The sequence below is a fragment of the Euleptes europaea genome, chromosome 9 (genome assembly GCF_029931775.1).
Source record: "Euleptes europaea isolate rEulEur1 chromosome 9, rEulEur1.hap1, whole genome shotgun sequence".
Classification (NCBI taxonomy): domain Eukaryota; kingdom Metazoa; phylum Chordata; class Lepidosauria; order Squamata; family Sphaerodactylidae; genus Euleptes; species Euleptes europaea.
The window spans coordinates 18661978-18676782 of NC_079320.1; the positions used below are offsets into that span (position 1 = coordinate 18661978).

The 14805-nt window shown below is 43.4% G+C and overlaps 1 protein-coding gene across 3 annotated transcripts in view; it reads left to right on the forward strand.

The window, feature by feature from the left end:
- Positions 1-14805, forward strand: part of GRID2 (glutamate ionotropic receptor delta type subunit 2) — a 984243-nt gene that overhangs the window by 778580 nt on the left and 190858 nt on the right. For all 3 annotated transcript variants that reach the window (XM_056855266.1, XM_056855267.1, XM_056855268.1), the window contains exon 11: positions 10793-11105. In XM_056855266.1, the coding sequence (XP_056711244.1) occupies positions 10793-11105 (313 nt within the window). The remainder of the gene's footprint in view (positions 1-10792; positions 11106-14805) is intronic.

Here is a 14805-nt window from a genome sequence, read left to right on the forward strand (position 1 = left end):
TTTGTTGGCTGATGGTCACAGCAGACTTAAAGAGAGCAAGAGAGTCATGAAAAGGAGAGGAGAAGGTGTGGTGGTAAAGAGTGGTGGTCTGGAGCAGTGGACTCTGATCTGGAGAACCGGGTTTGATTCCCCACTCCTCCACATGAGTGGCAGACGCTAATCTGGTGAACCGGGTTGGTTTCCCCACTCCTACACATGAAGCCAGCTGGGTGACTTGGGCTAGTCACAGCTCTTAGAGCTCTCTCAGTCCCACCTACCTCACAGGATATCTGTTGTGGGGAGGGGGAGGGAAGGTGATTGTAAGCCAATTTGATTTTTCCTTGAGTGGTAGATAAAGTTAGCATATAAAAACCAACTCTTCTTCATAATAATAATAATAAACACAAATATTGTCTTCAGTGAATTTACAGTGAAGTCCTAAGCAGAGTGACACACTTATAAATCATTAAAGTCACCTCTTGAAAAATGGCCCATTTAGGTTGGTGATTGAAAGTGCTGTCAAGTCGCAGCAGAGTTATAGTGACCCTGTAGGGATTTCAAAGCAATAGATGAAGAGAGGTGGTTTGTCATTGCCTGCCTCTGCATAGCAACACCAGATTTCCTGGGTGGTTTCCCATCCAAATAGTAACCAAGGCCAACCCTGGTTAGCACCCCAGATCTGGTAAGATCAGGCTAGCCTGGGCCATCCAGATCAGGGCCCCATTTGTGTTAGAGCAAGAATAACAAAGAAAGTACCCAGCATGATAATCCTGCCAATTCTGTTACACAATTGCCCATGTGGGTGAATTCTTTGAGATGTGAAGTCCATGTTAGGAGAGGGAACCCTTCCTTTCCCCCTCCCCCACACTAAGTCCCAAGGTAAATTGATTCCTGGTATTCCACCAGGTTAAATAACGCTGCTAGAGAGATGTAAGTGGATAACACAACCTTCTTCAGCTAGCACTGTGATCTCGACCTACATTGGTCTCACTCCACAAAGTCCTTTTAGGAGAAGTTTAATGAAGGCGAGTAATCCAGTCATGAATCCCAAATGGCATTCATTGTTTGTTTTGTGATTGCTGTCACCTTTCTATCTGAAAATAAAGATAATAAGGTTTATTTGAAAACAAATAAGGGCAGCAGTGACTGGAAAAGGCTTTGTGGCAACCATGATAACAAAGTAGCCTCCCCAGAGTTACCCGTAGTGTTGCTGCTGTTGTTAAAAGTTTATGTGACAGCACTGGGAAAATACACTCTCTTCCACACACTCATACCAAGTGTGCTACTTAGCAATCATGGCCAGGTAGTACAGGATGTTTTTTGTCTCTGAGAGGAGGTCTTCCCCTCACCCAGGCATCTGAAGAGTGTGTTGCTCCTAGCTCTTCCCACTGGGGCCCATTGAAGACCCTGGGGAATAAAAGGACAACGATGTAAAATGGCCTCTTCTCTGTCCTCAGTGGTTTGTTAGGCTCTCAATAGCAAAGTGCCGGATAAGCATAGTAATCATTGGCAACCTCATAATAATCCTGTGGAGTAAGTTGTTTAGAGGTAGGAACCAAAAGCATAGCTTGCTCTAGTCTACCCAGATCATTTGAACCTGAACAGAGATTTCCCTGGTCCTCCTTCTGAGGCACTGGATTCAGTGTTTGAGCTCTCGCAAGGTTGCTGTTTTCAATTCAGTAATTTTGATTTGTGTAACTAGTCCTGTTACCTCCTCTTAGCATAGGTCTAGTTCACAACAGCCCATCTGCTAGTTCGATACCAGGTTCCAGATCTGAGTCAGAATTGTAACAATCACAAGACCAGTCCCATTCACCAAAATCATTGGAGAAGTCACCTTCTGCTATATATGAAATAGCTCAGTGAACATATTCATCTTTCAGTCTGCATTCATTTCCAGATCGCATACCAGTCAGGTATATCTGGTGTCTGCAAAATGAACGATAAAAGGTAATCAAGGGAGCAGAGCATGAACCACGGCATTAAAATTCCATATCTGCACCCGGCTTTCTTCTGCATTAGGGTCCTTTGCAATTGCAGGATATCAGTAAAAGGAGCTTTATTGAGGCTATCTACCAGCTGCTCTATGGTCTACAGAATGCTATAGCATCGTATGACATGCCCCAGTTTCAATTCTACAATATGCTTGCACCAGGGATCCCTTTGTGATGCTGGAAGAAAAGCATATGGAAAACTGAGGCTAAAATTGGCCCACAGGTACACTTCATAGCAAACTAGTTCATGTGAAATGCATTTGTGAGTATAATTCAGGCATCTGAAATGACAGAGCTTCCCCCCCTTCTTTTTCATAAATAGAACTTTGTGCAGTTGAATAGCTGAGATGAATTAGCAAATCCAAAAGCCACTACCCCTCTTTGCTTACACGTTCAGCAGTTCAGGAGCTGCTTCCTCATGATATAATCTCAGTTCACTATGGATCATGTGTTAGTTTCATCCATGTAGTTGCAATATTCATTCCCACTATTCAGTGATGGGGAGAGCTCATGTCACATTAAGTATCTCTGGCACTCCAGATGGGGCCTGGAGATCTCCTGGAATTATAACTGATCTCCAGGCAACAGACATTATCATTCGTAAAATGTGCCCCCCACATAATGTGGCTGTTACATATCTACAGGCCCAAATCTATATTCATTCCATGTTTAAAGGGGGCTTGTCTCTTACAACATATGTTCATAATTTCACTTGGATGTCTACCTTGACATTTTGTGAATGCTGTTGAGACAAATATGCATTATTCTGCTACTCCAAAAATGATACTGAGTAATGTTACAGCATTAGCTATAAGAGACACATGTGTTGCACTTTACATATTTTTATTAATGACTGGCACCTTAACATCTCAATATTGACATGATTGCACGTATTTTGACTCCCCCGCCCCCATGAAGCACTTAGCAAACTTTGGCTTGTGTAAACAGCTGTTTCTTTGATTAATTTTGACAGGGTAATGATAGGCATTTTCACATTTCTACTTTCTAATTGTTAGGTAATTTGGCTTTATTTGCATACTATTAGCATTGCTTAGGGCTGTGCATTGGGTAAAACCCAAACTGGAAAAACCTGAAAAAATGCCATTTCGGCTTTTCTGGGTTCAGGTTTTACCTTATTAAAAAAAAAAGGTGGGAAATAGCCAAGCCGAATTGGGCAATTCTCAGATAAGCCAAAAAAATCCAATTTTTCCGGGTTCGGCTATTCCCACCTGGATTCTCCCATTCAAACTTTTTGTGTCTGGCCAAAGGCTATATATATTTCATGGTCTCTACTGGCCATTCCTTAGTGAGAGAGAGTTTGTTCCAGTGCAAAAACCTTTGTTTTTGCTCCTGCTGCCTATCCTGAGCTGACCTGGTGGATTATAGCCTGCTGCTTCCATTGGATTGTTTCCTGCCTGCTACCTGGAGGAGAAGACATCCAACAGTTTGAGACCCTATCATTTAATTTTAATTGGGGCTTTTCTTCTAAACTTGGCTCCAAGCAAGGGGTGTGTGTGAATCTCAGTTTACTGAATTTGGGGCTTTGCTTTTAAACTAGTTGGCTCCAAGCAAGGGGGAGAGTATTTTGGGAACTTCTGAGACTGAGTTCACATTGATTTCAACTCTTTGTTGCTGTTGCTCATACCTGGTTTAATTCCTGTTTACTGTTTACAAGTGTTAAGGTTTGGTTCCTATTGCCTTCCCTGTTGGTTTTCTGTCTATGTGTGGGCAGGGGAAGGAGAAAATGGGCTGGGGAAATTTAAGACAATGGTTTTTTTTCCAAAGCTCCTAAGGGGGTGGATTTTTGCAGGTAGAGGTCCCAAATTTTCAGGGTACATTGAAGGGGCTCTCCTTGCAAGAACCCCCAAGTTTGGTGAAGATTGGGTGAGGGGGTCAGATTTTATGGGGTCTGGAAGGGGTCGTCCCCCTTCTCCATTCAAAAGCAATGCATAAAACTCACCACACCTTGTGGAGCTGCACTTCAATTGGAGCAAATATCAAACAGCTTTATGTCAGCGCAGTAGCTTTGTTGGTGTAGATTCATTTTCCAGTGTGGTGTAATGGTGAGAGTGTCACACTAGGATCTGGAAGACCAAAATTAGAACCTCCACTCTCCCATGGAAGCTCTCTGGGTGATCTTGGGCCAGTCATTTTCTCTCCGCCTAACCCATTTCACAGGGTTGTTGTGAAGATAAAATGGAGGAAGGGAGAATGATGTTGTAAGCTACTTTGTGTTCGCATTGGGGTATAAATGTGTACCAACCTCCCTCCCTCCTTCCCATCCATGGTTCTTTGTGTGTTGCTGCTGTGTTTTAATTATCAATATATCTAATTCTAAACAAGTTCAAATCTGTGCATACTTAAATCTGGATACTGAAGCCATGAACAGACAAGACACATCTGTCTACAAACCTGAGAAAACCCCAGATTTTCAGAAAAATCAGAAATATAAAAATAAAAAATGGTGGGATTTTAAAAAAACCCAAAATAATAGAAGCAGTGCATGTAGCTATAATAAATGAATGCCTTAAGTGGCCCTTGCTAAGCAACCACAACAGTATCGCCTATTGAAGCCTTGGTTTTTGTCAGTAAAAGGCAGGGAAAGGGAGAAGGGCCCCTTCCAGGGTTGTGGTAGCCTTTGAGGGAGGACTCATAAATGAACTACATAAATAATAAATATAGCTGAAGATGGGGGGCAGATAAAAGGGAGGTTGGTGGGTGGAGGAAGAAGAGAAGAAAAAGGGAAAGGTTAAGCTATGGGGGCTGCCAGAAGGAGGGAAAGAGGAAATGATGTGGAGAGGGGTTACAGGGGAAAGTGAGCTTTTGCAGTTTCCTCACTGCACAACTGGGCCTGGCTCAGCCAGTGTCATGTAGCTGGGCTATAACTTTCCTTGGGAGACGCTGCCAGGGGGAGGAAAGGAGGGGAAACTGAAGACATGGGGGTAGGTAAAGGTAGGTTGACTGGTGGGTGGGAAGGAGAGAGGGAAATAGGAAAAGGAGAGAGGCTATGGGGGATGCCAGGGAGGGGAAAGAGGAAATAGTGAGGGGAGGGCTAAATGAGATGCCCCTTACAAGTCCAAGTCGTCAATATGTCTAATTCTCAACAAGGCCAAATCTGTGGATAATTAAATCCAGAAACTGGAGCCATGAACAAACAAGACATCTTTCTACAAACCTGAAAAAGCACCAGGTTTACAGAAAAATCTGAAGTCAGATAGACAGATGAAGAGACGGAGAGATAGATAGAGAAACAGAGAGAGAGAGAAATGGAGGTAGAGATGGATGGAGAGAGGGAGGAGACTTGCATAGGCCATCTCATCTCTCACCTCTCTTTGTGTGTGTGTGTGTGTGTGTGTGTGTGTGTGTGTGTGTGTGTGTGTAGAGTCAAGCCATGGGGGAAGCTCTTTTTTTTTGTTAATCTCCCCATTATTCTGTGCCACTTCAGGTGAAAGCTACATCTCACTTTCTAGGATGGTGAGGAGGCATCACTGTCATTAGACAGAGATAAAAGGAAATCCCAAGGAAAGTGTTCGGTACACCAGTTGAGCAGTTCTACTGTTCACACATTCTCCCCACACTTTGCGCACAACCCCTTCTGCTTCTCACAAAGTGCCTTGCACAGCTTTAATTACAGACAAAACTCATTATTTCAAACGAGTCGAGGCTTTATGTATTTAAATATTCCTTTCTATAGCTTTTTTTTTTAAAAAAAGGACAGTCATTTATTTGGGATTTAAATATCTTTTTTTTAAGCGTTAACGTGACTGTCTTTGGGCTTTTTGCTGAAATTATAATTGCACATGTGAAAAGAAAGTTAAAATAACACCTACTGAAGTTGTGACTGCTGTCTCTGGAGATGTGCTGAGCAATAAGCGGGCTGGGTGAAGGGTTATTAATAGTCTTCTTCATATCTTAAATGGATCTTGAAGGAACAAAGGCAGGCTGGTTGATGTGTATGGGACAGGTAGCCATATGGTACAGCAGCTTCATTTTCAGGTGCTATTAAACATCTGCCAGCAAGGGAAGAGGTTCATTATTCTGAAATTACTTTGCAGCCTCAATATCCATAGTACAAATAAAAACCAATAAAACAGATTTGCTCTTTTGCCATCACCTTGTGTTCAGAGTTCTAGGCATTCATTCAGGTAGGAGATATGATCCTTCCAAGTAAGACATGTGCATGTGCAGGTGATGAATGCAGAGTGCTTTTAGTTACTGATCTGGTTGAAAATGAATGAAGGAAACTGCCTTGCATGGAGTCAGATCGTTGGTGCATCAAGGTGTTTTCTACTGAGTTTGGAAGTGGGTCTCCAGGATTTCAGGTGGATTGAGCCTGGTGCCGTCTACCAGTGAAACCGATTGTTTGTCCCCACAGCTCCTTTTTTAAAAAGTGTGTTTTATTCTCTCATAACTGTGAGCTGGGACGGAGGAGGGAGTCTGCTAAGGACGACTCTGCAGAGAAAGGCAATGGCAAACCACCTCTGCTTGTCACTTGCCTTGAAAACCACTTGCTAGGGTTGCCATGAGTTGGTTGTGACTTGATGGCATGTATATATATACTGTGCACTACATACACACACACACACACACACACACACACTGCATTGAACTACAGGATGACATATAAACTTTACCTCAACCGGTAAAGGATAAATTAATAAAATAAATCTTTAGGGCATGCTCCATCCACAGTTAAACACCTTTTTGTTGTTAAATGTCATACAATATGAATAAAACATTTCTAGTATGAAGGAAGTGGTACGGTTTTGTCATCTCTTCGTTTATCAATTCTCCTCCTCCCTTGCCAGATACACGCAATTCCCTTTTTCAGTCAATATTTTCTAGCAGAGTACAATCCAATTTGGGGGGTGGGGAGATTTTTAACATAATGAAAAAAATATTAAAGGGGGTGAAAGACTTTTAATACATGGGCGAGACTCCAGCAAAAGAGTATCATTAATTTAGAGAACAATTGTAGAAAAGATTGCCAAACTGCATTAAATTTCTCTGATTTATCTCTCCTATAGTGCACAATTTATTCTTTAATGGAAAGATCTAAAAGGTCTTCAACCCAATTTTCAATTATGGGTACAGAACATGATTTCCGAACTGTAAAATAATACACTTTGCTGCAAGAGATGCTCTGGCAATTGGGAGTATGACAGGTTTTTGGAGTTTCCAGATTGCAGGGACGTAACCCAGAATGAGGTGATTAGATGAGAATTCTAGCTTTAAGTGCAAGACTAAATTAATTCTGTCAATGACATCTTTCCAAATAGACTCAATAATGGGGCCTTTTCAAATCAAATGGACCAAAGTCACTTGTGAACCCTCACATCTACAACATTTATCGTTTTTCAAAATGCCTACCGTACATCAAAGAGTTTTTTTTTTCTCCCCGGAGACCAGCAAGCACTAAATACAATTTTTTTGGCCGAATAAGCCTAAACTGATTAGGAGCTTAATGATTTAAGGTCAGACTCCTGAACCCAATTAGCTCTTAAGTAATCAATGCAAGGCCATTTAAAGTTGTCTTTTAAAAGGCTCTATGTGGCTTTAAGAAAAAGAGCAAAGGTACAGTACTTTTGGAAATTCGGACATGGCTTATACATCACAGACAAATTTCTGGATTACATTGCAGAACAGTGTTGGATTACATTGAACCAGGAGACCAGCCACAAAGATGTTCTCCCCAAACCAATGTGATTTGAAAGTGACTTGGTAGTAGGGTTGCCAACCTCCAGGTAGTAGCTGGAGATCTCCCGCTATTACAACTTGTCCCGGGTCAACCTCCTGCCCGGGCGCCCGGGACGGCCCGAGAACCCCGGCCCCAGCCACAACCCGCGAGGGGGGGGGAGAAAACCCCACGGAGGGGAGGGGGAAGGGAGCAGGCGCGGAGGCCGGGAGCCCGACGTAAAGACCCGCCCAGAGCTTGACCGGCTCAGGACGGGCGGAAGAGCCCGGGCCCGGCAGAGGCGGGGCCCACGCCCACAGGCGGGATTCCCAGGGCAGGGGAACACAGAGAAGAGGGAGGAGTTAGTTATAGCCTCAGCTGGAGGCGAAGAGGAAAGCACAGGTGGTGGGGGGTATAAGAACGGCGTGGGTGGAGGCCAATGAGGATGGCTGGCAAAGGACACGCTCGGATACCAGAGAGCGAACAAGCTGGCCAGCTCAGGGGAGGAAGGTTCGTCCTCCTCCGCTGAGTGGTCTGAGGCCGAAGAAACCCTAGCTGGAAAGAGTTGGGTTCCTTCAGGTGGAGCAGCAGCAGGGACAGTCCCGCCTGATGGCGCTGTGGCCCCGGCCGGGACGCGACACAACTGATTTCCAGTTCACCTGGAAAAAATGGCCGCTTTGGCAATTGGACTCTATGGCATTGAAGTCCCTCCCCAAACCCCGCCCTCCTCAGGCTTTGCTTCAAAAATCTCCCGCTGGTGGCGAAGAGGGACCTGGCAACCCTACTTGGTAGTATTGTGCCCTTAATTGATTCAGTGGGCCCAATGTTAATTGACAGGAATAACTGAGATTTAATGACACAGTTCTTTATCATCATTCTCACCTTTATTAGGCATTTATCACACTATAGTAATAAAACAGGCCCGTGAACGCACCAGCAACTTACCTCACTATTTATACATGTCGAGTACACAAGCATCCAAAACGAAATAAAATTTCTGTTCCCACCGTGCCGCCTTTCTCCACTTTTTTTGATAAAGTTCGCATGATTTCTGTTCCCACCGCGCCGCCTTTGTGACACTTAAAGGGCTAAAGACCTTCCTGGCGGACAGAGCGTTCTATCAGCAGCTGTTAGCCCTGACAGCAAAGCATGGAACCTCCAGGCTCAGGAGCAGTAAACCTTTGCGAGCTGCCTCCCTGATCCTTTCGGAGACGTGGAAAGGAATGCGGCGCCTGAGGACGCGATCCGGCAAAGCTCTCGCTGAGGCGTTTTTACTCAGAAGCAAGCCCCACTGTGCGCAACGAAGGGTGGTGGGGAAAGGAAGGAAGGGGACTGGCCGGCTGGGGGGAACTGCAGTGGGGTGTGCCCCGATCCCAGCCTAGGCGCCTTTGCTCACGAGGAAGCCCCAGCCGGGAGTGCCTCCCTCCCTTCCCTCCCCCATTTGCGCACCTGCGATCCCTTCCCCTCCCCTGCCGGCCCTCAACGTCCGGCCCCTTCCCACTGATGCTCGCCGGCGCTACCCCTTTCCTTCCTAGTTCAGCTCCACCCAGCTCCGCATCCTTCTCCCACCAGCCTCTTTCTCCCCAGTCGCCAAAACGGTCCCTCCTCCTCCAGCCCCCCAGCCCCCCTCCTTGCAAGACATTCCTGCAACGACCTGTTGCATGTTCGCACTTCAAAGCTCCGCGTGAGGAAAACGTTTCATTTTAATAATTCACCGATTTTAATTTAATAAGCGCATCCTCTTAACGCGGAGAAATTCTGCTGTGAAGACGTCTCCGAAATCCTTCGGTTGAGATGAAGTGCGAACATGCAAGGAAACCCCGCGTAAATCGGAGCCGCAGACGTGCAGTGCGGACATGGCCCAGGATTGCAAAAACAAAACGGTCTATAAAACATTAACATAACATTAACCATGGCATTATCTAGGTACACGTGCAAGCTGTTAATGTATCCTTAATGCAACTAGCAAGTATCTGGCTACTTGTTGAGTAATAAAAAAAAAATCTATCCAATAAAAAACAAACTACCAACTGTTGGTCTGAAAATCTCTGAGATCTAGACAACAGAGGTCTAATAAAAACATTCCTCGGTCTCAAGTAAAACTTACAATGCAGTAACACATGAATTAAGTGTTCAGGTACCCCGACCATACATGGACTACACCCATCACTGAATTAAATTATATTATATCTACCATTATAAAATGGCTGCTGGAAGAACAGTTCTTTATTTTGGAGGCCATTTGGTTCTAGTGTGTTATGATAACAGTGGGTTTTTTTTAAAGGTGGACTTTCCTCTAGCCACTAGTGGTAGCTTTTGTACGTCATATTTCTTTTTAGTATCCTGAAAAGGCACTCACATGAGGACATTAGCATGCAATTTTGTTTAAACAAGTGACAGGCGATTGATCAAGGAAAATAACTGGATAACAACAGCACTAACAAAATAATTACCCACAAGGCCTTTGTCCTACATCAGAGATGAACCATGTATGTTTCTCAGAGGAAGGGTGAGATAGAAATGAACTCCAAAAAATAGCTGTTTGTGCCAATGGGAATAAAGAAGATAAACGGCCAACAGATTTCCTCCAGCAGCAACCTATATTAGAAATGTTCTCCCCTTTTTCGACCACTAAGAAAAATAGTGGTCTTTATACTTTAGAAATAAAGTACTTAAAACTAGTAATGCACCCCAATGATTATCAAATGTAGATATCCATTTTCCTCTTCCTCTTAGCAGAATTGCTTTTTAGGTTAATATGCATAAGTCATACTTAAGGTGATAGATCTTGGTTGGCAACTCTTTTTTTCCCCCAAGATAGGTTCAAATACTATAAATAAAATGTGTGTGTGTAAAGTGCCTTCAAGTCGCAGCCAACTTATGGTGACCCCTTTTGGGGTTTTCATGGCAAGAGACTAACAGAGGTGGTTTGCCAGTGCCTTCCTCTGCACAGCAACCCTGGTCTTCCTTGGTGGTTTCCCATCCAAATACTGACCAGGGCTGACCCTGATCAGCTTCTGAGATCTGACGAGATCAGGCTAGCCTGGGCCATCCAGGACATAAATCAAATACCAAGTGAAATGTTCCTATTACTCAGAAAAATTAATTTTATTCTTTGTGTCTGTCTCATTTTTTTTTCTCTTAGAGAGCTGACATAGGCATTTCTGCATTAACCATCACTCCAGACCGCGAAAACGTAGTTGATTTTACCACCCGTTACATGGATTACTCTGTGGGTGTGCTGCTCCGGAAGGCTGAAAAGACAATGGATATGTTTGCTTGCCTAGCACCGTTTGACCTTTCCCTCTGGGCATGCATAGCAGGAACAGTGCTTTTGGTAGGCCTGCTGGTATACCTCCTGAACTGGCTTAATCCACCCCGTCTGCAAATGGGGTCAATGACGTCAACCACCCTCTACAACTCCATGTGGTTTGTGTATGGATCCTTTGTGCAGCAAGGTAAGAAAGGAAATTGCCCAGCAAAACCTTGGGGGAGGCCATGGGTAGTGGTAGAGCACAGGCTTTGCCTGTGTATGTGTGTCTCTATGTGTGTGTTTGTGTGCACTGTGAAGCACCTAAAACCAGAGAAGTAGCCTTATGGATACAAAATGCTACAATCCTTGTCTGTAGGCATCCAGGTCTGAGAAGAGAAATGACTCACAAGGAAAGTGGATGGGAAAGGAAGGGACAGAGGAAGCAAATTATATGAGAAAAGCTTAGTAGAGGGATGAATCCTTAAATGCTTCTTGAAAGTGATGATGGATGAGCTGGATGGAATGCAATTCAATAATAAGGGGGCAGTTAAGGAAAATGTATGTTGGCAAGGAACAGAGGATGAGGCAAAAGACTAGAAAGCGAAACAGAAGAGAAGATTGGAAGTGTCAGACATTCAGGCCAGTGGGGCCCAAGTATCCAATCTTTGAGCTCAGTAACAAACTTGTAAAACAGCCCAGTAGCCACAAACATACCATGATTTCACCCCATTCCTCGAGTCATGAAATGAAAGCTTCAGTTTTAATTCTGAAATCACATCTTGCATATTTATGAAATTATATTGTTTCCTGCACTGGGGTTTTTCTACTGTCCCCAAAACATCCCTTCTCCTAATCCCTGTTGCCGTTTTGTTTAACATAGTCTGAAGAACAGTCTTACAAAGCTTGCTGACAGTATTGTAACATTTTGGTTGGTCCTAAGGAATTACAGTTGCTGGCACTACTTCACAAATGCTGGGAGATTTTGAGAATAGTGCCTGGGGGAGCAGGCTTGCCATTTTGCCCAGTTCCCCCACTGGCACTCCACTTCCACTCCCGGTACTCAATTGGGCAGTGGGAGAAAAATGAGAGGGACAAAAGGACATCCATCCACACCGTTGAGGATACTTCCAGCTGTGTAACTGATAGCATCATCATCATTTTGACAGATGCCCTTGGAGTCACCCGAAACTCTGTGGTTATACCATAAAGTTTTATCTAGAGATTTCGGGTGGCCAAATGCTACTTGAAACAAGAGCGTGGCTCATGACTGTAAAATTCTGGTTACGGCTCCACTTTAAGGCAGATTCCTCTTCCCTTATCTATTATATGTTCATGGAGTCACATGCTTCTAAGTGGCTTCAACATATGGAGAGCAAAATTAAATCTGTTGGCCTTAACTTTGACTCCTTGCTTATGCTTACTTAGGCAGAAGCTTTTCAAAGGATAAAATGCAGACTCTTAGATATAGGACTTCAAGACCTAAATAGCGCTGCTAATAAAACATGCTCCCCATCAAATTTAAGGGTATCTTTTGACTTTTATCAGCCCTCTCCATACTTATCTCACCTGTGTGATCCTTCTAGAGCCATTTCTCTGGCCAGATTTAATGTTTTGCCATCTGCGCTACTCGAAGGCAGATTTCTGAAAATTTCTCTGTCTGACAGGCTTTTCCCTTGTGGCAACAATTGTATTGAAACGGTTGCTCACGTCTTATTTTATTGTAGTTTCTACACAGGATCTCGTAACGAACTTTTAAGCCCCCTGTTGGTTAATAGACAGAATGTCTCAGATTCTTTTAACGTTTCCTATTTATTGAACAATCTTTCGCCCCATATATTGGAGACGGCGGCTCAGTTTTTAAAGTTTGTTTTAAAAGCCCGCCAAACACTTAATTAGATGGCAGTATCAACAAACGCAGAACATATAATTAGGAAAGCTGGATTAGATTTAGATGAAGGTGGAGTGAAAATTGGAGGGAGGAACATTAATAATTGCCGTGTTGGCACTTTGCGATAAATAAGTGGGTTTTGGGTTGCAGTTTGGGCACTCAGTCTCTAAAAGGTTCGCCATCACTGCCCTACACCAAGCTGGAGAGCCAGTGTGGTGTCGTGGTTAAGAGCAGTGGTTTGGAGCGGTGGACTCTGATCTGAAGAACCTGGTTTGATTCCACTCCTCCACATGAGCTTGCGAAGCTAATCTGGTGAACTGGATTTGTTTCCCCACATGAAGTCAGTTGGGTGACCTTGGGCTAGTTACACTTTCTCAGCCCTACCTACCTCATGGATTCTGTGGACTGCCAAAAAAACAAATCAGTGGGTTATAGAGCAAATCAAGCCTGAACTGACCCTAGAAGCTAAAATGACTAAACTGAGGTTATCGTATTTTGGTCACGTCATGAGACGACAAGAGTCACTGAAAAAGACAGTCATGCTAGGAAAAGTTGAGGGCAGCAGGAAAAGATGAAGACCCAACAAGAGATGGATTGACTCAATAAAGGAAGCCACTGCCTTCAATTTGCAAGATCTGAGCAAGGCGGTCAAAGATAGGACATTTTGGAGGACTTTCACTCATAGGGTCACCATGAGTCGGAAGCAACTTGATGGCACTTAACACACACACACACATCAACAAACAGTGCTATTCGATGTAACTGTCTTTTAACTATTCTATAAAGGGCACTTTTTTAATATCTCCATTCCTTTTGTACCTTTCTGTATTATGTTTTAATGCCAATAAAGGAATGATGATGATGAGCTTTGGTGAATCCCCCAATGTGGTGATATCACTTCCAGTTATGCAGCCAGAAGTGAATGATATTGCTGTGGCCCCATCCCTATGGTCTTCCAGGGGTTGCCACGTTGGGAAGGGATGTGGTGCCAGTTCCAGGTGACACTCTAGAAATTTACACTAATCTCTGTGGTAAAGACCATAGAGACATGGTGGAATTCCTAGCATATTACTATGGAGGCCATTTCCTGACCATTTTTTCTCCCACTCTTCAGTTTCTCAAGGGTGGAGACTTGGGGCCAAGGATGGGGGGCTTGACTACCATGGTGAGCAAATGGAAAGTCTATAAGGTATTATCTTGTCAATACTCTGATTTAAAAAAAAAAAAATTAAAGGACCAACACAGCAGCACACATTTTTAAACAGGCCACTTTAAAACTTTGTTTTTTTTCTGGCCTTTTTCAGTAGAAATATCTACCCCAAAGTTAATTTCTCCTGCAAGTTCACACTCTATAGACAAAATTGCTACGTGGCTTAACTGTTCTTGTCCCATAGTAGAAAGCCTGTAATTTTTGAGGAGTGATAGCTTGCTGAAACATCCTCCTTTGGAAATGTGGAAAAAGTATGTAGGGCTATGCACACTCGCTGAAAACTAGGTGACTTTGGCCAATGTCATTTAATAAGATGTGGAGTATTCTTTTTCCAAAACAGAGTATGGTTTTGTTTGTTTGTTTTCAGATGCAACATTTCACAAGGAAAATTCTCAAAGACTATATCTACCTGATAGTCTTTGGGAAATGTTAACTTAGAGTTGCATGATCCATCTGGCAACTTTTCATCATTAATTGCCCCTGGCACAGTCTCTATGTTGGAATAATTTTCTTCTTGTTTTTGTCTATCTCTGTTCCTGTGTTAATGTATTTCCTGAATGAAATTGCAGAAAAGGCTTTGTCTGTTTTGAAAAATTAAGGATTGATAGCTGTGTTTAACATCTTTGAGTTTCCTTTGTTTAACTTTTACATATCTGATTGCTAATTTGTATTCATAGGCAGACATAGTGGTCTGATTCGGGGAGGGTATAAGGAAGGAGAATAATGCCACATCTCTTTGGAACCTGTAAATCTTACCAGAAGCCAGACCTGGCTCTGTCCCAGGGATCAATGTCCATTATTATTATG